Source organism: Palaemon carinicauda, chromosome 25 (assembly GCF_036898095.1).
Source record: "Palaemon carinicauda isolate YSFRI2023 chromosome 25, ASM3689809v2, whole genome shotgun sequence".
Classification (NCBI taxonomy): domain Eukaryota; kingdom Metazoa; phylum Arthropoda; class Malacostraca; order Decapoda; family Palaemonidae; genus Palaemon; species Palaemon carinicauda.
Window position 1 is genome coordinate 101,828,377 of NC_090749.1, and position 27,909 is coordinate 101,856,285.

The 27,909-nt window shown below is 43.7% G+C and overlaps 1 protein-coding gene across 1 annotated transcript; it reads left to right on the top strand.

Annotated features, from left to right (window-relative positions):
- Positions 1-27,869, top strand: mRpS18B (mitochondrial ribosomal protein S18B). Its single transcript, XM_068348931.1, has 5 exons — positions 1-202; positions 14,265-14,430; positions 21,410-21,507; positions 23,865-23,995; positions 27,622-27,869. The coding sequence occupies exons 1-5, from the start codon at positions 125-127 to the stop codon at positions 27,764-27,766; spliced, it is 618 nt and encodes a 205-aa protein (XP_068205032.1). The 5' UTR covers positions 1-124; the 3' UTR covers positions 27,767-27,869.
- Positions 27,870-27,909: the final 40 nt, after the last annotated feature.

Consider the following 27,909-nt stretch of genomic DNA (forward strand, 5'->3'; position numbering starts at 1 on the left):
ATACCTAATTTTTTTTCTTTTTTCAGGACACCCCGTTAATACCCAGAGGAAAGCCAGCGTTCACCATTTGACAGATAAATTACCGTAGTTGCTGTCGCAGGATTTCCTAAGCCGCCAGTTCACAATGAATCGCTCTTTGTTATTGGGTTGCTCGAGAATTTTAGGTCTCGGTAATGTTATGAAAACAACAAATGCTCAAAAAGTAAGTCTTTTCGCTCCAAGTTTTTTTATTATTATTATTATTATTTTTTCAATATACTTACCCGGTGATCATATAAGCTGCAACTCTGTTGCTCGACAGAAAAACCTACAGTCAAAATACGCCAGCGATCGCTATGCAGGTGGGGGTGTACATCAACAGCGCCATCTGTCGAGCAGGTACTTAGTACTCCAAGTAAACAAAGAACCAATTTTCTCTCTGTCGGGCTACCGGCAAGACCTACTAATACGCTGTTACTAACTGGATTTGTTTTCACAACTATTTGGTGAAGTACACTATTCTAGTTTTGAGCTTTCGCTATGCAGGGGTTTTATCTTCATCTCAAAACTTGAACTCGTTTTGGATAGATTTAATTATGGTGACAAAGAGAGTATGGACTCTCTTTCACTTTTAAATGGCCGACCCTTCCCTTAGACGGAAGTGTGTTTAGGCTTTTAGTAATTTTGCTTAACACGTTATAGATCAATATATTTTATATCTCTCCGCCTTTATTAGGCCTCTTCGATTAACTTTCCATTTATTATAAACATATAAAAATAATTTTTATGTTTTGTTTTTATGCGACCTTTCCTGATAGTAGGCGGTCCTAACTTGGAACCGAAGTTAATCAACGTTGAGCCCGTTATATCGTTTTTAGCCTTTAAAGAATTTAAAACTTTTTAAATTTAATGTTTTATGAAAGAATTTCTTTGATAGTCTTCGTACTGTTTTCAAAGATGAACTAACGTTTAGTTTTTCAATATTAATCTTACCCGATGATCATGTAGCTGTCAACTCTGTTGCCCGACAGAAATCTACGGTCGGGATACGCCAGCGATCGCTATACAGGTGGGGGTGTACACAACAGCGCCATCTGTGAGCAGGTACTCAAGTACTTCTTGTCAACAAGAACTCAATTTTTCCTCTGTCGTGCCTCCGGCTAGACCTACTTGGATACGCTGTTGATTCTGGAGTTATTGTTCACGATTTGGTGATGTATTTGCTCTAGAGTTTAGCCTTCGCTATTCAGGAAGCTTTATCATTAGCTTAGCAAGCTTTTGGAATTAATTTGATTTAATTATGGTGACGAAGAGAGTATGGACTCTCTTTCACTTTTAAATGGCCGACCCTTCCCTCAGACGGAAGTGTTGGTGTCGAAGAGAGTATAGACTCTCTTTCACTTTTTATGACCCACCCTTCCCTTAGACGGAAGTGTGTTTAGGTTTTTGGTAATTTTGCTTAACAAAGTTATAGATTTATTTTATATCTCTCCGCCATTTATAGGCCTCTTCGATTAACTTCCATTTATTATAAACTTATAAAAATTAATTTTTATGTTTGTTTATATGCGACCTTTCCTAATAGTAGGCGGTCCTTACTTGGAACCGAAGTTATTTAACATTGAGCCCGTCATATCGTTTTTCCTGTTAAGAATTTATGCTATTTTAATTTTAATGTTTTTGAAAGAATTTCTTTGATAGTCTCGTACTGTTTTCAAAGTTGAACTAACGTTTTGTTTAGCTCCGCAGTTGTTGACGTTCAGAACGTTCAACTTGCGCTCTATCGTTACGATAGAGAGAGAGTATTTCACGGTTTCACGTTGCAGTAAGAGTAAACCGATTCTAGCGTTTCGTTCATTCTTTCTTAGCTTAAATGGTTTTAATTCTAATAAAGGAACTTTTTATTTGGGAAACCTTCCAGTTTTTTTCCTTTAACAAATAATATGTTTTAACGATATATATAATTGGGCTCATCTCTCAGGTTCTAAGTCAAGAGAGAGAGAGAGAGAGATAGAGACGGAGGGAGAGAGAGGAGGATAAACGTTTCGTTCAAGCGGGTAACGTTGTTCTCGTTTTTTGCTCTTCTCCCTAGTCACTATAGGGGAAGAAGGTAAAACGTTTCTAGAGTTTTATTCTTGTTCCCAGGCTTTATGCGGTGAGAGATTTTAAACGTAGTTTATTTGATCTAGTGTTTAGTCTCTTTTCCAGCCACTGAATTCTTTATCTTTCATTATGTTTTTCTGTTACATTGTAATACTGTTTTCGCAATTACTACCTTTTAATGAAGGATAGGATTGCGTGTTTCAGGTACAAACCACTTAAAGTTTCGAGTTCAGTGAAATAAGTGCAAACAGAAAATCAAAAGTGATAAAGTGATATGCGCAAAGTGTTACAGTGTTGCGTTAGAGGGTTCGTCTGTTCGTGCCAGTTGTTCACCTAGTCCGATACCTCTTGCAAGCTCCCAAGCCCAGGGGAGAAGTAATGTCGAAGGACTTATGGGTTCCACAGGCCTTGATCGACGAACAGACGTTTCCCTCCGTGGTTTCGGGTGTATCTACACACGTTGCCGACGTGATCACCCCACCCACACAAAGACGAGAGAGCCCATTTATTCCTCGTCTGCGGAAGAGGTTTCTCGCAGAAACCATGGATCAAATCTTGCAGCTTTTAAGTGCAAGTCGGTCCCTTCCGCGCAAGTCCAACGGCCTAGGTGTAGCCACTGGGTCAGTTCGGACTCGCTGCAGTACGACAACTGCACACCTCCCAAGAGAGGCAAGGTGGTACCGCAACAGGCAGTAACTCCGTCTGTTGCCGCACCAGCTGTTTTAGACCCTCAGTCACAACAGACAGTAGCTCCGTTTGTTGTTGTCTTTCATAGACCCTAGTGGTCCATGCTGCAGACTATACAGTCTCAGCTTGCTCCTTCATACAGGAGTATCATGCTGGAAGGTTGACAATGCAGCCTGTTAACCTACAACCCGCCGAGGTTGTGCGCTCAGCAGATACTGCGGCTGCCTGCTCCCACCCTCCACCTGTGAGAGCTCCACCACCGATGCGCAGTCCACCCTGCCAGACGCATGTTCTTGCTGCACCATCTGCTAACATGCGTGAGCTACCGCATCAGCAGTGGGAAGGTTCTGTAGAGCTGCCGGGTTCCAGCACTATGCGGCATTCTCCGCAGCCCATGCAGCATGCTCTGCATACCTTACAGCATGCTCTGCATACCTTACAGCATGCTCTGCATACCATGCAGCATGAGCCGCATACCTTACAGCATGCTCCGCATACCATACCGCATGCTCCTCAACCCACCGCAGCCCCTCCCACGCACCAGCACTCTGCTTTTGTTGTTGCCAGCTCCCACACTCCGACTGCGGAGAAGGTTGACGATGCACCCGTGGGCCTACACCTCCCACGGTTGTGCGCCCGGCATGGCTTCCTGCTCTCACACTCTTGTTGTGAGAGCTCCTCCACCCATGCACAGTCAACCCTGCCAGATGTATGATGACTCCCACACACAGAGCACTCCGTTGCCGTGCGTGAGCTACCACAAGCTGCCGTGTTTTGACACGGTGTGTCAGCCTCCGCAACACACTGTGGTTACCGCCACTCGCCAGCAGCAAACTAGTCAGTCAGGAGTTGAGGCTTCCCCACACAACTTTGGTTGTTGCCAACTCACAAACTGTCATACAGTTACATGACGTTGCCTTCTGGTCTGCTACTTATACACCAGTGCTGTATGTCCTCACGCTCCTGTTGTGGTTGACAGTTCAGTTTTTGACAGTTCTCAGACTGTCAAGCAGTTTCATAACGTTGCCTTCTGGTCTGCTGCTTTTGCACCAGTGAAACCCTCACTGAGAGAACCTAGCTTTTCTCGGATATGGTTCCTGTAGATGAGAAAGTGCTGTTCTCCCTCCTTGTGATATTCCCTTGAGGACTCTGTCATTTGGAGAGGAGCCTTAAGCTGCTTAGCCTCCTATGGACTTTTATTTAAGCATAACATGCTTCCAGGGAGGGTAAATGGTTCCGCTTCAGTCGCTAACCCCGTCTGTTGCCACACCTGCTCCCATAGACCTTGGGCTTTGTTGCAAGACATGCAGTCCAAGCTTAGTCCTTGATAGAGGATTTTTTACGGAGAAGACCCTTCTTGCCAATGACCTTCCTACCGGTTGGTTGTACGCCCTGTTGACGCTGAGGTATCCTACTCACGTCCGCCAGTTGAGATGGTTCCTCCACCGGTGCGACCCAGTGTGGGTTGCCAGTCGCACGTTGATGTTATGCTACTCTCGGAGGTGGTTGTGGACGTTCAGTGTGTCACTGGGAAGACGTTCAACAACCTGCAGAGGTTACTTGTTGTGACGCAGTGCGGCAACCTCAGCAACCCGATAAGGGGTTGTCTGTACTACCCAGACAGTCTAGACAGTTTCGGGTTGTCGCTGTACTTCCTCGCTTCCCCATGGTTGACAGTTCACAGACTGTGCAGCAGTACCATGATCTTGTGTCCGGCTCCGTCACGCATCCACCAGTGCGACCGGATTCAGCGAGTCAGACGTTGCCCACTCCGTTGCCGTTTCCTCATCAGTTTCGGATGAGGAACCCTCTGATGAGGACATGGCTGAACAAGAAGATCAATCCCCAGCCCTGCTATCCATCCAGAAGATGCTGAAGAAGGAATACGGCCCTGTCAGGCTGTGGATGAGTCTGGTTAGGACACTGTCATCCGTGGTGCATTTGGTGTCACTTGGAAGACTACACCTCCGTCCTCTTCGGTTTCATCTAGCTCTTCACTGGAAAAGGACAAGACGCTAGAAGCGGTCTCGATCCCGGTTTCCGGAAGATAAGTCTGGTCTAACCTGAGGAAAGGACTTTATCAACCTTTTATAGGGTCTTCCCCTGACTGTTCAGACTCCCAACCACGTTCTCTTCTCAGACGCATCGGACGTAGGCTGGGGTGTGACCTTAGGCGGTAGGGAATGCTCGGGATTATGGAACTCGCGTCAAAGGACAATGCATTTTAACTGCAAGAAGCTTCTGGCAGTAAGTCTGACCTGGAAAAGCTTCAGGTCTGTCCTTCAAGACAAAGTAATGGAGGTCAACACGGACAACTCCCTGCTTTGATGTTCATCTCCTAGCAAGGAGGGACCTACTCTCTGACATGGTGCGAGTTCGCTAGTGACCTCCTCTCCTGTTCAACAGGTCTAGACTTTTCACTAGTAACAAATTTCTTCCAAGGCAACTTGAATGTCTTAGCAGTTTGTCTCAGTAGGAAGGGACAATAATTCCAACATATTGGACCCTCCACAGAGATGTATGCAAGAGACTTTGGGTCACCTGGGGCCATCCAACCATAGATCTCTTCGCAACCTCGATGTCCAAGAGGCTCTCAACAGACCCAGCAGTGGTTCTTTTAGATGCCTTTCTACTAGATTAGTCTCATCTAGATCTACATGCATTCCCTCCGTTCTAGTTTGTCAACAAGGTACTGCAGAAGTTTCCTCTCACGTTGGGACAAAGTTGACACTAGTTGCTTCCCTCTGGCCCGCGAGAGAATAACTTACCGAGGTACTTCGATGGCTAGTAGACGTTCCCAGAACTCTTCCCCTAAGGGTGGACCTGCTACGTCTGCCACGCGTAAGAAGGTACTCCAAGGCCTCCACGCTCTTCGTCTCACTGCCTTCAGAGTATCGAAAGACTCTCGAGAACTAGAGGTTTTTCGAAGGAGGCAACCAGAGCGATTGTTAGAGCAAAGAGAACATCCACCCTTAGAGTCTACCAATCGAAGTGGGGAATCTTCCTAAACTGGTGCAAGTCAGTATCCGTATCCTCGACCAGTACCTCTGTAACTCAAATAGCTGACTTCCTCTTATATCTGAGAAAAGAGCGATCTCTTTCAGCTCCCACTTTCAAGGGTTACAGAAGCATGTTGGCATCAGTCTTCCGTCACAGAGGCTTAGATCTTTTTAACAATAAAGATCTACAGGACCTCCTTAAGTCTTTTGAGACCACGAAGGAGCGTCGTTTGGTTACACCTGGTTGGAATTTAGACGTGGTTCTAAGATTCCTTATGTTAGACAGGTTCGAACCACTTCAATCAGCCTCCCTGAAAGATCTCACCTTTAAGACTCTTTTCCTGATATGCTTTACCAGCTAAAAGTCAGTGAGATTCATGCCTTCAGCAAGAACATCGGATTTTCTTCCGAAACGGCTACATGTTCTACATCTTGGTTTTCTAGCCAAACACGAGCTGCCTTCTCGGCCTTGACCAATATCGTTCGTTATTCCAAACTTATCGATATGGTTGGAAAGGAACTAGAAAGAGTATTATGTCCTGTAGAGCTCTTAAGTTCTATTTTAAAAACCTTTATGAGGCCCGTCTGAAACTTTATGGTGTTCAGTTAAGAATTCAGCTTTGCCTATGTCAGAGAATTCTTTATCCTATTATTTTCAGACTGTTAATACGAGAAGCTCATTCCCTTCTGAATGAGGAAGACCAAGCTTGGCTGAAGGTAAGGACACACGAAGTTAGAGCTATCACAACTTCCGTGACCTTTTAATAAAATAGATCTCTGCAAAATATTTTCGACGCAACCTTTTGGAAAAGCTAATCAGTGTTCGCGTCTTTTATCTTAAGAATGTCCAGTCTCTTTACGAGAACTGCTACACTCTGGGACCATTCGTAGCAACGAGTGCAGTAGTGGTGGGGGCTCCACCACTACAATTCCCTAATTCCAGAACCTTTTTAATCTTTCTCTTGAAATATTTCTGGGTTGTCCGGAAGGCTAAGAAGCCTTCCGCATCCTGGTTGATTTGGCGGGTGGTCAAATTCTTTCTTGAGAAGCGCCTAGATTAGAGGTTGTGATGAGGTCCTTTAGTATGGGTTGCAGCCCTTAATACTTCAGCACCTAGGAGTCGCTCAGCATCCTAAGAGGATCGCTAGGCTCAGTAAGGAAGACGTACTTAAAAAGGCAGAGTAATGGTTCAAGTCGACTTCCTTACCAGGTACTTATTTATTTTATGTTTGTTATTTTGAATAACGGCTAAAATAAGATACGGGATACTTAGCTTCTTTGTTAACATGTATGCTGGTCTCCACCCACCACCCTGGGTGTGAATCAGCTACATGATCATCGGGTAAGATTAATATTGAAAAATGTTATTTTCATTAGTAAAATAAATTTTTGAATATACTTACCCGATGATCATGAATTTAAGGACCCGCCCTTCCTCCCCATAGAGAACCAGTGGACCGAGGAGAAAATTGAGTTCTTGTTGACAAGAAGTACTTGAGTACCTGCTCACAGATGGCGCTGTTGTGTACACCCCCACCTGTATAGCGATCGCTGGCGTATCCCGACCGTAGATTTCTGTCGGGCAACAGAGTTGACAGCTACATGATCATCGGGTAAGTATATTCAAAAATTTATTTTACTAATGAAAATAACATTTTTTAGACTACGCAGTTGTTGACGTTCAGGACGTTCAACATGCGCTCTATCGTTACGATAGAGAGAGAGTGTATCACGGTTTCACTTTGCAGTAAGAGTAAATCGATTCTGACGTTTCGTTCATTCTTTCTTAGCTTAAATGTTTTAAATTCTAAATTAAAGGAACTTTTTATTTGGAAAACCTTTCAGTTTTTTCCTTTAGTCAAATAACATGTTTTTTTGACGATATATAATTGGGCTCTTCTCTTAGGTGCGAAATCAAGAGAGAAAGAGAGAGAGAGATAGAGACGGAGGGAGAGAGGGGAGAAAAAACGTTCCGTTCAAGCGGGTAACGTTGTTCTCGTGTTTCTCTCCTCCCTAGTCGCTGTACGGGGAAGAAGGTAAAACGTTTCTAGGGTTTTATTCTTGTCCCCAGGCTATGTGCGGTGAGAGATTGTAAACGTAGTTTATTTGAACTAGTGTTTAGTCTCTTTCCCAGCCACTGAATTCTTTATCTTTATATATGTTTTCTGTTTTTTGCTAGTATTAATGAGCTGCATTATACGACTGTTTTTGCAATTACTACCTTTTAATGAAGGGTAGAATTGCGTGTTTCAGGTAGAAATCAGTAAAAGTTTCGATTTCAGTGAAAAGTGCAAAACAGAAAATCGAAGTGATAAAGTGATATGCGCAAAGTGTTACAGTGTTGCGTCCGAGGGTTCGTCTGTTCGTGCCTGTCGTTCACCTAGTCCGGGACCTCTTGCAAGCTCCTAAGCCCAGGGGAGAAGTAATGTCGAACGACTTATGGGTTCGTCAAGCCTTGATCAACGAACAGACGTTTCCCTCCGTGGTTTCGGGCGTATCTACCCAAGATCGCCCCACCCACACAAAGACGAGAGAGCCCATTTATTTCTCGTCTGCGGAAGAGGTTTCTCGTAAGAAACCATGGACCAAGGTCTCGCAGCTTATTAAGCGCAAGTCGGTCCCTTCCGCGCAAGTCCAACGGCCCAGTTGTAGCCACTGGGTCAGTTCGGACTCGCTGCAGTCTTCCGACGACTGCTCACCTCCTAAGAGAGGCAAAGCGGTACCGCATCAGGCAGTCACACCGTCTGTTGCCGCACCTGCTCCTGTAGACCCTAAGTGGTCTTTGCTGCAGACCATGCAGTCTCAGTTAACGTCATTGATGCGGGACTTTCGTGCGGAGAAGGTTGACACTGCACCAACCTCTAGCCTACAACCAACACGGTTGTGCGTCCTGTGGACGCTGAGGCGACCTTCTGCCGCACTCCAGCTGAGAGAGTCCCGCCACCCATGCGTTCCAGTGTACCCTGCCAGCCGCATGTTGACGTTCAGTAACGCACGGAACCTTCCGTTGACGTTCGCGAGGTACAACAACAGTCTAAGTTGTTTTGTTTTGACGCGGTGCGTCAACCTCCGCATTCTAGAGTTGTTTTGACTGCTCAGTATAGACAGTCAAAGCAGTCTCGAGTGAACACTGTATGTCCTCACGCACCTGTTGTGGTTGACAGTTCACAGACTGTCAAGCAGTTACATGACGTTGCCTTCTGGTCTGCTACTAATGCACCAGTGCTGTATGTCCTCACGCACCTGTTGTGGTTGACAGTTCAGTTGTTGACAGTTCACAGACTGTCAAGCAGTTACATGACGTTGCCTTCTGGTCTGCTACTAATGCACCAGTGAGAGACTCACTGAGATAACCTAGCTTTTATCGGACAAGGTTCCTGTAGATGAGAAAGTGCTGTTCTCCCTCCTACTGATATTCCCTTGAGGACTCTGTCATTTGGAGAGGAGCCTTAAGCTGCTTAGCCTTCTATGGACTTTAATTAAATCATGATGATTTTTTAAGGATCTTCGTCCGGATCTTGTAACTGCTGCTCCTCGTTCGCCTAAACGTCAGAACTTACACTAGGCCTAGCTACTTCGAAGCCGTTGTTTTTAAGCTAGTGCTCTCTCGCTCTCCTAGAGAGCGTTACGTTGGCTAGGCGACTGGTTTTTGCACCAGGAGGAGTTTTAGGGATACAGCCTTTGATTTCCCTTCTTTTAAACTGGCTTATAGAGCGAGAGTCTGATAGGACACGAGAGAAGTTCTCGGCTTGGGAGTTCATGCCTCTGCCCAGATAGACTTCTCAATTCTGGTAGACTCGCCCTGGCGCCTAGCCAGGAGACGCTCCAAGTTGTTTACAGGTCAACTTCTCAACTTTTGTCGAGCCTTTGAAGTTTTGCTGTACTATTATGTCACACATAACAAGGCTTTCAGGGATGGTAAATGGTTCCGCCTCAGTCGCTAACCCCGTCTGTTGCCACACCTGCTCCCGTAGACCCTAAATGGGCTTTGCTGCAAGACATGCAGTCCAAGCTTACGTCCTTGATAGAGGACTTAATGCGGAGAAGAACCTTCTGGCCAACAACCTTCCAACCGGTTGGTTGTGCGCCCTGTTGACGCTGAGGTAACCTACTCGCGTCTGCCAGTTGAGGTGGTTCCTCCTTCTGGCCAACAACCTTCCAACCGGTCGGTTGTGCGCCCTGTTGACGCTGAGGTAACCTACTCGCGCCTGCCAGTTGAGGTGGTTCCTCCACCGATGCGACCCAGTGTGGGTTGCCAGTCGCACGTTGACGTTAAGCGACGCTCGGAGGTGGTTGTTGACGTTCAGGACGTTCAACAACCAGCAGAGGTGACTTGTTGTGACGCAGTGCGTCAACCTCAGCAACCCGGTAGGGTTTTGACTGCACAACCCAGACAGTCTAGACAGTTTCGGGTTGACGCTGTACTAACTCGCGCACCCATGGTTGTTGACAGTTCACAGACTGTGCAGCAGTGCCATGATATTGCGTCCGGCTTCGTCACGCATCCACCAGCGCGACCGGATTCAGCGATTCAGACGTTGCCCACTCCGTTGCCGTTTCCCCATCAGTTTCGGATGAGGAACCCTCTGATGAGGACGTTGCTGAACAAGACGATCAGCCCCCAGCCCTGCTATCCATCCAGAAGATGCTGAAGAAGGAACGCTGCCCAGTCAGGCTGTGGACGAGTCTGGTAGGGACACTGTCATCCGTGGATCAATTTGTGTCACTAGGAAGACTACACCTCCGTCCTCTTCTATACCATCTAGCTTTTCACTGGAAAAAGGACAAGACGCTAGAAGCGGTCTCGATCCCGGTTTCCGGAAAGATAAAGTCTTGTCTGACTTGGTGAAAGGACTATATCAACCTTAGAGAGGGTCTTCCCCTGACTGTTCAGACTCCCAACCACGTTCTCTTCTCGGACGCATCGGACGTAGGCTGGGGTGCGACATTAGACGGTAGGGAATGCTCGGGATTATGGAACTCGAGTCAAAGGACAATGCATTTCAACTGCAAGGAGCTACTGGCAGTACGTCTGACCTGGAAAAGCTTCAGGTCTCTCCTTCAAGGCAAAGTGGTGGAGGTGAACTCGGACAACACCACGGCTTTGGCGTACATCTCCAAGCAAGGAGGGACCTACTCTCTGACATTGTACGAGATCGCAAGGGACCTCCTCACCTGGTCAAAAGGTCTAGACATATCACTAGTAACGAGGTTCATCCAAGGCAACTTGAATGTCATGGCAGATTGTCTCATTCGGAAGGGACAAATAATTCCAACAGAATGGACCCTCCACAAGGATGTATGCAAGAGACTTTGGGCCACCTGGGGCCAGCCAACCATAGATCTCTTCGCAACCTCGATGACCAAGAGGCTCCCAATATTTTGCTCACCAATCCCGGACCCAGCAGCAGTTCATATAGATGCCTTTCTACTAGATTGGTCACATCTAGATCTATATGCATTCCCTCCGTTCAAGATTGTCAACAAGGTACTGCAGAAGTTCGCCTCTCACGAAGGGACAAGGTTGACGCTAGTTGCTTCCCTCTGGCCCGCGAGAGAATGGCTCACCGAGGTACTTCGATGGCTAGTAGACGTTCCCAGAACACTTCCCCTAAGGGTGGACCTTCTACGTCAGCCACGCGTAAAGAAGGTACACCAAGGCCTCCACGCTCTTCGTCTGACTGCCTTCAGACTATCGAAAGACTCTCGAGAGCTAGAGGCTTTTCGAAGGAGGCAGCCAGAGCGATTGCTAGAGCAAGGAGAACATCCACCCTTAGAGTCTACCAATCGAAGTGGGAAATCTTCCGAAACTGGTGCAAGTCAGTATCCGTATCCTCGACCAGTACCTCTGTAACTCAAATAGCTGACTTTCTCTTATATCTGAGGAAAGAACGATCTCTTTCAGCTCCCACTATCAAGGGTTACAGAAGCATGTTGGCATCAGTCTTCCGTCACAGAGGCTTAGATCTTTCCAACAATAAAGATCTACAGGACCTCCTTAAGTCTTTTGAGACCACGAAGGAGCGTCGTTTGGTTACACCTGGTTGGAATTTAGACGTGGTACTAAGATTCCTTATGTCAGACAGGTTCGAACCGCTACAATCAGCCTCCCTGAAAGATCTCACCTTAAAGACTCTTTTCCTGATATGCTTAGCCACAGCTAAAAGAGTCAGTGAGATTCATGCCTTCAGCAAGAACATCGGATTCTCATCCGAAACGGCTACATGTTCTACAACTTGGTTTTCTAGCCAAACACGAGCTGCCTTCTCGGCCTTGACCAATATCGTTCGATATTCCAAACTTATCGTATGGTTGGGAAGGAACTAGAAAGAGTCTTATGTCCTGTAAGAGCTCTTAAGTTCTATTTAAAAACCTTTACGAGGCCCGTCTGAAGCTTTATGGTGTTCAGTTAAGAATCCATCTTTGCCTATGTCAAAGAATGCTTTATCCTATTTTATCAGACTGTTAATTCGAGAAGCTCATTCCCATCTGAATGAGGAAGACCAAGCTTTGCTGAAGGTAAGGACACACGAAGTTAGAGCTGTCGCAACTTCCATGGCCTTTAAACAAAATAGATCTCTGCAAAGTATAATCGACGCAACCTATTGGAAAAGCAAATCAGTGTTCGCGTCTTTTTATCTTAAGAATGTCCAGTCTCTTTACGAGAACTGCTACACTCTGGGACCATTCGTAGCAACGAGTGCAGTAGTGGGTGAGGGCTCAACCACTACAATTCCCTAATTCCATAACCTTTTTAATTTTTCTCTTGAAATGTTTTATTATTGTTTTTGGGTTGTCCGGAAGGCTAAGAAGCCTTTCGCATCCTACTTGATTTGGCGGGTGGTCAAAGTCATTTCTTGAGAAGCGCCTAGATTAGAGGTTTTGATGAGGTCCTGTTGTATGGGTTGCAACCCTTGATACTTCAGATCCTAGGGGTCGCTCAGCATCCTAAGAGGATCGCGAGGCTCCATAAGGAAGACGTACTTAAAAAGGCAGAGTAATTGTTCAAGTCGACTTCCTTACCAGGTACTTATTTATTTTATGTTTGTTATTTTGAATAACTGCTAAAATGAAATACAAAATACTTAGCTCATAATAATGTAAACATGTAATGCTGGTCTCTACCCACCCCCCTGGGTGTGAATCAGCTTATATGATAACCGGCTAAGTTTAATATTGAAAAATGTTATTTTTATTAATAAAATAAATTTTTGAATATACTTACCCGGTGATCATATATTAAAGGACCCTCCCTTCCTCCCCAATAGAGACCCAGTGGACCGAGGAGAAAATTGGTTCTTTGTTTACTTGGAGTACTAAGTACCTGCTCGACAGATGGCGCTGTTGATGTACACCCCCACCTGCATGGCGATCGCTGGCGTATTTTGACCGTAGGTTTTTCTGTCGAGCAACAGAGTTGCAGCTTATATGATCACCGGGTAAGTATATTCAAAAATTTATTTTATTATTAAAAATAACATATTACTGCTACTAGCTAAGCTACAACCCAAGTTGGAAAAGCAAGATGCTATAAGCCCAAGGGCTCCAACAGAGAAAAATAGCCCAGTGAAGAAAGGAAATAAATAAACAATGTAATAAGTAACAAAAAATTAAAATAAAATATTTTAAAAACTTTAACATTAAAACAGATCATACATACATATACCAAGGCACGTCCCCCAATTTTGGGGGTAGCCGACATTAAACTAATGAAACAGAAAAGGGGACCTTTCCTCTCTACGTTCCTTCCAGCCTGACAAGGGACTCAACCGAGTTCGGCTGGTATTGCTAGGGGTGCCACAGCCCACCCTCCCCCGTTATCCACCACAGATGAAGCTTCATAATGCTGAATCCCCTACTGCTGCTACCTCCGCTGTCATCTAAGGCACCGGAGAAAGCAGCAGGGCCTACCGGAACTGTGTCACAATCACTCGCCATTCATTCCTATTTCTAGCACACTCTCTTCCCTCTCTCACATCTATCCTCCTATCACCCAGAGCTTCCTTCACTCCATCCATCCACCCAAACCTTGGCCTTCCTCTTGTACTTCTCCCATCAACTCTTGCATTCATCATTTGGTATTTTATAAACTATAAAAGGACTTATGTAAGCCTGTTCAACACAAAAACATTCGCTGCGAGTTTAAACTTTTGAAGTTCTACTGATTCAACTACCCTATTAGGAAGATCATTCCACAACTTGGTCATAGCTGGAATAAAACTTCTAGAATACTGTGTAGTATTAAGTCTCATGATGGAGAAGGCCTGATTATTAGTTTAGATATTGACGTTGGCAGAATTTTCATTCAATTCACGTGCAGCTTCTTTGCAGTACAGTAATGAAATACAGGAAATCTTGTAATTCTATACTTTGCATTATCATTTAGTTTGAATTTGATTAGAAAGATTTAACAAAACTAATGAATAGTGTATTATAATCAAGCATTATACCAGGTTCGGTGAATAAAACCCTTTATTCACGCTAGTGTACTTCCAGGTCCTGGGAGCTTCATTCCCGCACTGCAGTCTCCACACGAGTGCCAAGCTAGGGCAGGATGCCGCAGGAGACGAGTCAGAGATAGCCCTGGAGGAACGTGACCCAAAGAAAGATAGGACGAAAGTCATCCCGGTCGAGATGAGCATGCGGTACTTGAAGAGCAGTGGTTAGTAATTGAATTGCCCGGAAGGATCCTTTCGATCGTGATCCGTTTTCGTAGTTTTTACAGGTGTCGGGAAGTTCCTTCCTTTCCTTTTGTGTGATAAAACATTCTTTTCCTAAAAGGTGCCACTTGTGAGGTACAACAGCAACGATATATTATTATTATTATTATTATTATTATCATTATTATTATTATTATCAACATTACTATTATTTTTATTATTATGATATTTTAATTATAAAATAAATTTTTGAATATACTTACCCGGTGAATATATAATAGCTGCAACTCTGCGGCTCGACAGACAACATACTCAAAAAACTCGCGAGCGATCGCTACGAAGGTTGCGGGTGTGCCCACCAGCGCCAACTGTCGGCCAGATACCACTCTTGTATGTAAACAAAACCTTCAATTCTTCTCGTCCCGCTGCGTCTCTATTGGGGAGGAAGGGAGGATCATTTAATTTATATATTCACCGGGTAAGTATATTCAAAAATTTATTTTATAATTAAAATATTTTTAAATATTTAACTTAGCCGGTGAATATATAATAGCTGATTCACACCCAAGGAGGTGGGTAGAGACCAGAGTTAATTATGTTTACAGCGTATAAGCTAAGAGTTTTTTCATTTTGACAGTTATCAATATAACAAAACCAAAATAAATAGGTACCTGGTAAGGAAGTTGACTTAGACGATTACTCTGCCTTGTAAGTCTGTCTTCCTCACGGAGCCCAGCGATCCTCTTAGGATGCTGACAGACTCCCAGGAGCTGAAGTATCAAGGGCTGCAACCCATACAACAGGACCTCATCAAACCCCTAATCTGGGCGCTCTCAAGAAATGACTTTGACCACCCGCCAAATCAACCAGGATGCGAAAGGCTTCTTAGCCTTCCGAACAACCCATAAAAACAATATTAAAAACATTTCAAGAGACAGATTAAAAGGATATGGAATTAGGGAAGTGTAGTGGTTGAACCCTCACCCACTACTGCACTCGCTGCTACGAATGGACCCAGTGTGTAGCAGTCCTCGTAAAGAGTCTGGACATCTTTCAAGTAAAAAGACGCGAACACTGACTTGCTTCTCCAAAAGGTCGCGTCCATGATACTTTGCAGAGATCTATTTTGCTTGAAGGCCACGGAAGTTGCTATAGCTCTAATCTCGTGCGTCTTAACCTTAAGCAAAGATCGGTCTTCCTCACTCAAGTGTGAATGAGCTTCTCGTATTAACAATCTGATAAAATATGACAAAGCATTCTTTGACATAGGTAAGGATGGTTTCTTAACCGAACACCATAACGCTTCAGATTTACCTCGTAAAGGCTTAGTACGAGCTAAATAGAACTTAAGAGCTCTAACGGGGCATAATACTCTCTCTAATTCGTTGCCTACGATCTCTGATAAGCTAGGAATATCAAACGATTTAGGCCAAGGACGAGAAGGCAGTTCATTCTTGGCTAGGAAACCAAGTTGAAGAGAACAAGTGGCTTTTTCTGTCGAAAAACCGATGTTCTTGCTGAAGGCATGAAGCTCACTGACTCTTTTAGCCGAGGCCAAGCACACCAGGAAAAGAGTCTTAAGAGTGAGATCCTTCAGGGAGGCTGAATGTAAAGGCTCAAACCTGTCTGACATGAGGAATCTTAGAACCACATCTAAATTCCATCCAGGTGTAGCCAAACGACGTTCCTTAGAGGTCTCAAAAGACTTAAGGAGATCTTGTAGATCTTTATTGTTGGAAAGATCTAAGCCTCTATGCCGGAAGACCGAAGCCAACATGCTCCTGTAGCCCTTGATAGTGGGAGCTGAAAGGGAGCGAACTCTTCTCAGGTATAAGAGAAAATCAGCGATTTGGGCTATAGAGGTACTGGACGAGGATACAGATACTGACTTGCACCAGTCTCGGAAGATTTCCCACTTCGATTGGTAAACTCTAATGGTAGAAGCTCTCCTCGCTCTTGCAATCGCACTGGCTGCCTCCTTCGAAAGGCCTCTAGCTCTCGAGAGTCTTTCGATAGTCTGAAGGCAGTCAGACAAAGAGCGTGGAGGCTTTGGTGTACCTTCTTTACGTGTGGCTGACGTAATAGGTCTACTCTTAGAGGAAGACTTCTTGGAAAGTCTACCAGCCATCGAAGTACCTCGGTGAACCATTCTCTCGCGGGACAGAGGGGAGCAACTAACGTCAACCTTGTCCCTTCGTGAGAGGCGAATTTCTGCAGTACCTTGTTGACAATCTTGAATGGTGGGAATGCGTATAGGTCTAGGTGAGACCAATCTAGGAGAAAGGCATCTATATGTATTGCTGCTGGGTCTGGAACTGGAGAGCAATAGATTGGAAGCCTCTTGGTCATCGAGGTTGCAAAGAGGTCTATGGTGGGTTGACCCCAAGTAGCCCAAAGCCTCTTGCACACATCCTTGTGGAGGGTCCATTCGGTTGGAATTACTTGACCTTTCCGACTGAGACAATCTGCTAGAACGTTCAAGTCGCCCTGGATAAACCTCGTTACCAGGGAGATGCCTCGATCTCTTGACCAGATGAGCAGGTCCCTTGCGATCTCGTACAGTGTCAGGGAGTGGGTACCTCCTTGTTTGGAAATGTACGCCAAGGCTGTGGTATTGTCCGAGTTGACCTCCACCACTTTGTCTCGAAGGAGACTCTCGAAGCTCATCAAGGCCAGGTGAACTGCCAAAAGCTCCTTGCCGTTGATATGCATGCTCCTCTGACTTGAGGTCCACAGACCTGAGCATTCCCGACTGTCCAGTGTCGCACCCCAACCCAAATCCGATGCGTCTGAGAAGAGAACGTGGTTTGGTTTCTTAACTGCTAGGGGAAGTCCCTCTCGTAGACTGATATTGTCTTTCCACCAATTCAGGCAAGTCTTTATTGTTTCGGAAATCGGGATCGAGACCGCCTCTAGCGTCTTGTCCTTTTTCCAGTGAAAAGCTAGATGGAATTGTAGAGGTCGGAGGTGTAGCCTTCCTAGCGAGACAAACTGCTCCAGGGATGATAGAGTTCCTACTAGACTCATCCAATTCCTGACTGAGCAACGTTCTCTCTTCAACATCCTTTGGATTACGAGCAGGGCTTGATCTATTCTGGGGGCAGACGGAAAAGCCCGAAAAACTGGACTGCGAATCTCCATCCCTAAATACAGAATAGTTTGGGATGGGATCAGCTGGGACTTTTCCAAGTTGACCAGAAGTCCCAATTCCTTGGTCAGATCTAAAGTCCAATTGAGATCCTTCAGACAGCGATGACTGGACGAGGCTCTGAGAAGCCAGTCGTCCAAATAAAGTGAGGCTCGGATCCCCGATAAATGGAGGAATTTTGCCACATTCCTCATAAGCCTCGTAAACACGAGAGGAGCAGGACTTAGGCCAAAGCACAGGGCCCGAAACTTGTACACCACATTGTCGAACACAAATCTCAGAAAAGGTTGGGAATCTGAGTGAATGGGGATGTGGAAGTAAGCGTCTCTTAGGTCGAGAGAGATCATCCAGTCTCCCTTTCTGACCGCTGCTAAGACTGACTTCATGGTCTCCATGGTGAACTTTGTCTTTGTGACAAAGACATTCAGAGCACTGACGTCTAGCACCGGTCTCCAACCTCCTGACTTCTTCGGTACTAGGAAGAGACGGTTGTAAAACCCCGGTGATTGAAGGTCCGAGACTTTGACCACCGCTCCCTTCTCTAGCAAAAGAGACACTTCTAGTTTCAGGGCTTGTCTCTTTGCTTCCTCTCGGTACCTGGGAGAGAGATCGATGGGGGAAGTCACTAGAGGAGGTTTGCGTACAAATGGGATTTTGTACCCCTCTCTGAGCAACCTCACAGACTGTTGATCCGCGCCTCTCTTCTCCCAGGCTTGCCAGAAGTTCTTGAGTCTGGCACCTACTGCTGTCTGAAGCTGCGGGCAGTCAGACTCTGCCACGCGAGGACTTAGCTCCTTTCCTCTTTCCTCTCTTCCCTTCGGCACGAGTACTTCCCCTGCTGGTGGCTCTGCCACGAAAGGGCGGAATAAACCAGGACGCTGGAGTGTCTATCCTAGGTCTAGCAGACAAGGCAGACGAAGGGGTCCCTTTGCGAGCCGAGGACGCAACCAAGTCATGGGTGTCCTTCTGCACTAGAGACAACGCTATTTCCTTAGCTAAAAGTTCAGGAAACAAGAACTTAGACAAAGGGGCAAAGAGTAGTTCAGATCGTTGACAGGGCGTCACTCCTGCTGACAGAAAAGAGCACAGAGACTCGTTTCTTTAGGACTCCTGACGTAAACGAGGAGGCGAGCTCATTGGATCCATCGCGGATGGCCTTATCCATGCAGGACATAACGAGTAAGGAGACATCTCTATCGGCTGATGAGATTTTCCTACTCAAGGCTCCCAAACACCAGTCAAGGAAGTTGAAAACTTCAAAAGCCCTAAAAATGCCTTTAAGTAGATGGTCAAGGTCTGAGGATGACCAACTAATCTTCGAGCGTCTCATGGCTAGGCGGCGGGGAGAGTCTACAAGACTTGAGAAGTCGTCCTGGGCAGAGGCAGGAACTCCCAAGCCGAGAACTTCTCCCGTGGCATACCAGACGAGAGTTTAGATGGGGGGAAGGCAAAGGCCGTCTTCCCTAAACTCCTCTTGGTTTCCAACCAATCGCCTAACAGCCGTAAAGCTCTCTTGGATGAGCGAGAGAGAACGAGTTTTGTAAAGGCTGGCATGGCAGCAGGTACGCCTAAAACAAACTCAGACGGCGGCGAACGAGGAGCCACAGAGACAAAGTGTTCAGGAAACAATTCTTTAAAAATGAGCATGACTTTTTTAAAGTCCATAGATGGCGGAACTGCTCTAGGCTCATCAATATCTGAAGGATGATCCTCAGGCTGAGGGTCAGCAACGTCCTCATCCGAAAGTTCCTCATCTGACAACTGATGAGAAACAAGCAAAGGGGTTGGCAATGCTTGACACGCAGCGTCCGCCCGCACTGGTGCATAAGTGGCGGAGCAGGACGCAGCGTCCTGAAACTGCTGAACAGTCTGGGAACTGTCAACAACAACAGGTGCGTGAGGACGCACAGCGTCCACCCGAGACTGCTTAGACCGCTTGGGTTGTGCAGTCAAAACAACTCTAGGTTGCGGAGGTTGACGCACCGCGTCAAAACAAGTCAACTCTGATGGTTGGCGAACGTCCTGAACGTCACCAGGCGCATCAGCGAGTTGCCTAACGTCCACATGCGGCTGAAAATCCACACGAGACCGCATCGGGTGTGGTACAACCCCAACTGGTTGACGTGAGATGGCTACACCAACGTCAACAGGACGCACAACAGAACGCTTGGGTGGCTGAAGGCCAGGATCTCCATGAGATAAACGGCTAGGTTCAACGGAAACCTTCTCTGCGTTGTAGTCTTCCATAAGGGACGCAAGTTTAGACTGCATGTCCTGCAGTATAAACCATTTAGGGTCTACGGTAACGGGTGCGGTAACAGACGGGGTTAGCGTCTGAGACGGCACAACTTTGCCTTGCTTAGGCGGCGAGCAGTCATCCGATGACAGCAACGGGTCCGAACTGTCCCAATGACTACATCCAGGACGTTGGACCTGTCCTGAAGGGACCGACTTGCGTTTAAGAGGCCTAGAAACCTTGCTCCATGGTTTCTTGCGTGAAAAGCCTTCGGAAGACGAGGTAAAAATGGGCTCTCTCGTCTTATGGTAGGGGCGATCTTGACGAGATACGCCTGATACCATAGAGGGAACGTCTGTTCGCTGATCAAGGCCTCTCGAACCCATAAGTCGTACGACATTGCTTCTCCCCTGGGCTTGGGAGCTTGCAAGAGGTCCCGGACTAGGTGAACGACAGGCACGAACAGACGAACCCTCGGTCGCAACACTGTTCACAACACTTTGCGCACTAACCACTTTCCCACTTTCCGCCGTGGCACTATGGCACTTAAGTTCCTTCACGTCAGCCATGAGTTGATTACGGTCACTTGCTAACGCTTCAACTCTCTCCCCCAAGGCATGAATAGCACGTAACATGTCTTGCATAGACGGTTCCTGAGTGCTAGGAGGGGGGTTAGGAACAACCACTACAGGGGAAGGATTAGGTTCAGGGGCATGAGGAGAGGAAAAATCTACGGACCTAGATGAACTTCTCCTTACCCTATCTCTCTCTAGTCTGCGTGCATATTTATCATATTCGAGCCAATCGAATTCCGAAAGGCCCACGCATTCCTCACACCGATCTCCCAATTGACAGGTTTTACCCCGACAATTGGAACAAACAGTATGAGGGTCGAGAGAAGCCTTTGGAAGACGCCTATTACAGTCCCTAGCATTACACTTTCGAAATCTAGGTACTTGAGAAGGGTCAGCCATTTTGAATTAGTCAAAGAAAATTCCAAAAACAATCCAAGTCATCAACAAATAATCCGATTCAATAAAGAGTTCAAGAGTTTATGTTGAGGAAAAACACCTGTACTGCGAAAGCTCAAACCAAATTAAAGTACTTCACCAAATATGATGGGAAAACTCCAGGTTCTACAGCGAGTATGAATACGTCTTGTCGTCAACGTCGACAGAGAAGAATTGAAGGTTTTGTTTACATACAAGAGTGGTATCTGGCCGACAGTTGGCGCTGGTGGGCACACCCGCAACCTTCGTAGCGATCGCTCGCAAGTTTTTTGAGTATGTTGTCTGTCGAGCCGCAGAGTTGCAGCTATTATATATTCACCGGCTAAGTTAAATATTTAAAAATTATTATCATTATTATTATTGAGTTTTACAAATTGTTTAGATTACAAGGATTTTTTCTTTTTTTTGTTTTTAAGATTTCTGAAGAAATTCTGTGATTTTCATTTAGTTTATTTTTTTTTTTCAATAGATCGCTTACGTTCTATTATCTAATATATATTCTACTTTATTTAGATGCTTGTAAATTGTAGAAGATTCTACAAATTGTTCAGATTACAATGGATTTATCATTATTTTACGACCCGCAGCCTACTTGACCACTTACGGCAGCGACCCAGTTTGGAAGAAATACCGCAGGAATTTCAAGGGTCAGTTTGCCCCGAAGAAAACGAGAAGGACTTGCATCGTAAGTTGCCTGAACTTTTGTTTGTAGTTGTCTTGAAGTTCTTGTAAGTTTTATTCTTATAAATACAATGGGGGAGGTGTGCAGCTCGATAGCCCATGGCATCTACCATTATTGATAGATCTTGCTTAGCCGAGATCACCATAGGCGACAGTGTGAAGGTTGTTGGTATGAGTCAGGGAAAGGTAGTCAGTACCAAGTTGAAACTGGGGTGGCAGTATGGTGGTGGTGTTGAAGGAAGTCTGGTAATGAGAACAGATCCTAAGTAGAGGGCTAAAACGTATGTGCAGTTAAGGGCTGAATGGACTATGAATAGAACTTTTATTACAGATTGTGCAGGTTGTTACTCTTAAATTTGTTTATCTTAAGAGTTAGGTCTCTCTTTTAACCATTAGATCTAAGCCCTTTTGTTTTTTCACTTTTTCCAAATTATTTTTGGGACAGAGACAGACATCATGTCCTGAAATGTCTAAAAACGCTTGGATTCTTTCTGCAACACCAGAAGACCTCGGAGCTCTCTCGGTACTAAAATGCACGCAGCTTCAGTATAAGGTTTATGAAGCAGGATACTCACAAGGGCCGATTCCACCAGTGCGCACGGGATCAGGCAGAAGGTTGATTCCAGCGAGACCTCTCCGATAGAGAGCTGGAGACGCTGACTTGCCGGTACAGTCTCCTTGGAATGATTGATCGTACTTTATATTCAAGCGCCTGTCTGCAGCTGCTGAATAAGCAGCATGTGTGTGGACGCAGCCTTCCAACAACTCTTAATAATAAAAGTTTATCCTAAAAATAATTCAAGAGTTGCTTGTACTCATGGTCCTTCTATTCATGTTAATAAAACTTACTATGTATTGTGTAAACATCCAATAATGCCATCTATTAAAAGAATTGCAATAACAGAAGACGGCGAAGCTTTCTTCTCGTCACTACTGATTCTCTTGATCATCTCTAATTCTTCTATCTTCCAATGAAAGCTGATCGTCTTTGGTACAGTTGGCTTCATTCATTCCAGTACACTGCCAAGGAGACGTTGAGAGCTGTACATTGTAGCAGCTAACTGTTTAGCAACAGACACTTTTGGCAACTCTCTGTAGAAAAAAAAAACGTAGCAGACCTTGTAAAGACTTGATCAAAAGTGCTTTATTATATAAAAAAATATTATTTACCTAACGGCACTTTGTTATGTTGATTAAAAATGCTTTCAATCATGTGTTTACAAGTAAAACTGCTTTGATTTGCATGGTGCTTTGCCGACAGTTTCTCTTTTGCTAAACACAGTGTCATCTGCTACAATGTACAGTTATCAGACGTCTCCTTAAGTTTCTCGTGAAGTGTACTGGAATTAATGGAGCCACCTGTACAATTCACTGATCATAATTGCAGAGGAGTAAAGCCCTGTCCACACGATCGCGCATGCCCGACGGGCAAACAATGATACCAGACCACAATAGTTAGTAAGAATGAGGGTTAATGACATCAGAAGTGGGAAAACCACAGACAGGGATCTGGCATCATACAGTGTTGCCAGATCCCTGCCTTTAGTTTTCTTGCTTTTGATGTCATGAACCCTCATTTTCACTAATTATTGTGGCCTGGTATCGTGTTTGCCCGTCGGGCATGCTCGATCGTGTGGACAGGGCTCAAGAGAATCATTACCCAGATAGTTCTTTGCACTATCCCCTGCATTTTAGTTTTTTGTGTAACCTCCACTCAAGAGATTACGGAGTTGTTTCTCGCTTTTTTTCCAGCCTCAACTTTTACATACTTCGTGATGCCCGCGCAGGGCTCTCCCTGGTGCGCTACAGTACTATACGGCCTCTCTTGGCTTAGGGGGTTCACTCGTCTTGATCCACTTAGGAAATTATTGTTTAAACTAAGATACAAGAGAAGAATATTATCTTTCACTTATACACAGACTCAAACTCAAGTAATGAGTGTATAAAAAAAACAGCTGTGTGATCCCACTCAAGTCACTCTCGAGTGGTTATATTGAAAACCTGTGATTGATAGTAACAGTACAGTTGGTTAATTTAATTTTCATCTATTCCCTAAATTGGCACTTTACTTTGAAATTTTTTTTTTTTTATATTTTCAGACTTTTCTTCAGTGTTCACTTATTTAGGAAAACCTTTTTTTTTCCAATTGCACGAAAGTCTTAGAAGTGAGAATCAGTGATGATTATGACAATGATTCTCACCTTGTATAGCCTCTGTGTGATAACTTGTTCCTACACTATTAATGTTAATAATTTCCGCCATTTTCAGCGGAACGGTCAAATATGATTCTCATCTTGTATCTGCCTCTGTGTGATAACTTGTTCCTACTGTGTTAACGTTAATAATTTCCACCATTTTCAGCGGAACGGTCAAATATCGACCGGAAACCCGTGCCCGATCTGCAGGGACGAGTACCTGGTGTTGGACTATCAGAATGTCGACCTTCTGAACCAGTTCATCTCGCCCTTCACGGGAGAAATTCTACCCTACTTGTAAGTGTGTGTTTGTTGTTCAAAGTGTTATCGCTCCTCGAGTGTCTTTTCTTGTTTGTCCAACCAATTTGGCCCACCTTTCTGATGAGAGAGAGAGAGAGAGAGAGAGAGAGAGAGAGAGAGAGAGAGAGAGAGAGAGAGAGAGAGAGAGAGAGAGAGAGAGAGAGAGAGATATTTGAGCTGACATGAGTCTCTCTTCATAGTTTATTATTATTATTTGGTTACTTGCTAAGCTACAACCCTAATTGGAAAAGAAGGATGCTATATACCCAGGGGCTCCAACAGGGAAAATGGCCCAGTTAGGAAAGGAAAAACAAAAAAAAAAGAATATTTTATGAAGAGTAACAACATAATAAATATTTCCTTTATAAACTATAAAAACTTGAACATAACCAAGAGGAAGAGAAAATAAGATAGACTAGTGCGCTCGAGTGTACCCTCAAGCAAGAGAACTCCAACCCAATATAGTGGTATTTATGACAGATGTTTTAACATGTTACTGATCCAAGATATTTTATATTCTTTGTACATTACTTATCATATAGTTCATATATCCTTATTTCCTTTCCTCACTGGGTTATTTTTCCCTATTGAAGCCCTTGAGCTTATATCATCCGGCTTCTCAAAGGTTTGTAGCTTAGCTAGTAATAATAATGTTTTTAATAAGTTAATGCTTGTTTGAAATGAGAAACGGACCCTTGATACGATAATCGTAGGTAAAGTTATATCAGTAGACTAGTTTCTTCGTACAGAATTCAAGAAGTAATTGCTAGTGTCAGTACGGTATGCAGAAGGCAATTTCCTTGCAAGAAATAGCATTGCTTTGAAATAATCAGTAGTTGAATATATTACTCTATACATCGCAAATTCAAACTTCTTGAAAATTCTTTACATTTGAACAGGTTGATAAATCTTGCCTCATAACTTATGTATATGTATAATGTTATTGCTAATCCTACTATATTTTATACATATCTTTTATTTTCATAAACAGTTTGCTCGATACGTCTTCATTTCCATTTTGGTCTCTTGCTTGAGGGTACACACGGGCACGCTATTCTATCTAATTTCTCTTGTTGTTTTGTTTCAAGTTTTTTATAGTTTATATTGGAAATACTTATTTTAATGCTGCTGTTCTTACAATATTTTATTTTTCCTTGTTTCCTTTCCACACTGGGGTGTTTTCCTTGTTGGAGCCCTTGGGCTTAGAGCATCCTGCTTTTCCAACTAGGGTTGTGGCTTAGCAAGTAATAATAATAATAATAATAATAATAATAATAATAATAATAATAATATAATAATAATAATAATAATAATAATAATAATAATGATAATAATATAATAATAATAATAATAATAATAATAATAATGATAATAATATAATAATAATAATAATAATAATAATAATAATAATATAATAATAATAATAATAATAATAATGATAATAATATAATAATAATAATAATAATAATGATAATAATATAATAATAATAATAATAAGACTGCTATCCATGGTTGGGCCCTTAATCTTGTAACATTCTGGTTTTCAAGTTAGGGCTGTAATTTTGCTAGTAATAATAATAATAATAATAATAGCAATAATAATAATAATAATTATAATAATAATTATAATTATAATAATAATAATAATAATAACAGTTTTTTCAGGGTAGCATTCAGATGATTTTACTGTGAAATGGAAGTAACTGTATGCTCGAGAATGAGGACAAAAGTATTTTCAGGTCTTATACTGTATATTCAAATAAAAAAAAAAAAAAATGTAGAACCTTAAAAGAAACTTGGCCAGTACCTCATTCACCACCTATCAACTGACTCCCTACGTGATAACTTCTCAAAGAGGCAGGTGCCAACCTTATCAGTTATTAATATTATTACTACTTGCCAACCACAGGCCTAGTTGGAAAAGGAGGATGCTACAAGCCCAAGAGCTCCAACAGGGAAAGTAGCCCAGTGAGGAAAGGAAATAAGGAAACAAACTACATAAAACAAAAGTAATGAACAGTATAATCTTCTTCACCATCCTTGTGAGCTAAGAATGTGGGGTTTTGGGGAGCCTGTAGGTCTATCTGCTGGGCCATCAGCAGCCATTGCCTGGCCCTCCTTGGTCCTTGCGTGAGTAGAGAGGGGGCTTGGGTGCTGGTCACATATATATATGGTCAGTCTCTATGGCATTGTCCTGCCATTCATGATTGGTCTTTAAACTAACACAGAAAGGAGTCTTGCATGCAAAAAGTAATTGAGATGATAAATTTTAAGAGAAATAAAAAGAAATAGATATGAGTGGCAAAGGGACAAAGAATTTTTTAACCTTTAGAAAATGATTAAGATCATTCCTCAATTTGATCACTGTACTGCAAGAATATAAATTCTATAATTCCTTGTGCTATTCATCTCTTCTTTAGGAAAGAATAAAACTCCTTGAATCGTGACGTGTGAGCACAGTTTAAAACTTAATATAATTACTTAGTATAGCATTTATCTTTCTGGCATTTCCTCTCTGTATAATACTGTCAAATACCTTCTCAGGATCCACAGACATTCTGTATTTTCTAAACTACTTTCTCCAGCTCTATTTCCCGAGCTTTCCTCCCAAGACCAAACAGCTTTATTGTCCCGCAATCTCCCACTTTTTTATTGTTGATGTAATGCTTTTAACCCGATGTTTTTAAGTAGTGTATTCGGATTGGCCCTTGAAAAATTCCTCAGCTTATTTCAGCTTATTCAAGGAATAACGGGATGTTACAGACCATTATTTAGCTTTTAAAGTTTTCCATCTTGCCTCCTCAAGCGTAATGAAATGCTTATCTTCCCTCCGCCACTCTTTGAATCCAGACGCTTCTCTCTTTTGTCTGCTGTTACGAGATTCCGATAGCGTTTCTCCTTGCCGTTGGCACGTTTCTCGACCTCACTAACCTCTTTTTGCATGTCATGTCAGTTCTCCGCATCTCTTCTCATCTAGATGATTCAACTACCATGTCTTGATTTATGTTCGTTCTTCGTCTTCTCCGCCGTTATCCTGATGCACCCTCTCCAGTGCCTTCTATCAAAGGCATCCTCTTCCACCAAACCTCGTCTCTCCATATCATCCCTCACCTTATCCCACCATCTAATTCTCTGCCTCCCTCTTGATCTTCTCCCACTAACATTTATTGTTGTATCTCTTTTGCCCCATAATCACGACTGCCTGGGCTTGCTCTCTCTCCTCTTTCCATAACATTACTATACTTGATAAACTACAGAAAAAGTTTGCCGTACAGTACTGTATCTATTTGATGGACTACAGAAACATTTTACTGTATAAACTACAGAAAAAGTTTGCCGTACAGTACTGTATCTATTTGATGGACTACAGAAACATTTTACTGTATAAACTACAGAAAAAGTTTGCCGTACAGTACTGTATCTATTTGATGGACTACAGAAACATTTTACTGTATAAACTACAGAAAAAGTTTGCCGTACATACTGTATCTATTTGATGGACTACAGAAACATTTTACTGTACTGTATTTCTTAAACTACAGAAAATGTTTGCCATACAGTACTGTACCTATTTGATGAACTACAGAAACATTTTACTGTATTTCTTATTTCTATCCTCACAGCCAAACCAACATCTGTCGCCGAAAGCACCAGGCCCTCATGATAGCCGTCGAAAAGGCCCGAGATCACGGCCTCATGACCTTCGATGTACCTTTCCGGGAGTACGACTATTCCGAGTATTGGAATGCGCAGCAGGAGAAGAAATAAGAGTTCGGAGTTTTTGTACGCAGTGTGCCGTGAAGTAAGAGTTGTATTGTAAATAATTCCTTCATTAATAATAATTTGGATGAAATAAATCATATATAGATTATTTAAGAGTATTATTTTACCATTCTTATACTATACAGTAT

Coding starts and splice junctions, on each gene's coding strand:
- mRpS18B (XM_068348931.1), top strand. CDS start 125: ATGAATCGCTCTTTGTTATTGGGTTGCTCGAGAATTTTAGGTCTCGGT. Junction 14,431..21,409: donor GCGGTACTTGAAGAGCAGTG/GTTAGTAATTGA, acceptor TACGACCCGCAG/CCTACTTGACCACTTACGGC. Junction 23,996..27,621: donor GGAGAAATTCTACCCTACTT/GTAAGTGTGTGT, acceptor CTATCCTCACAG/CCAAACCAACATCTGTCGCC.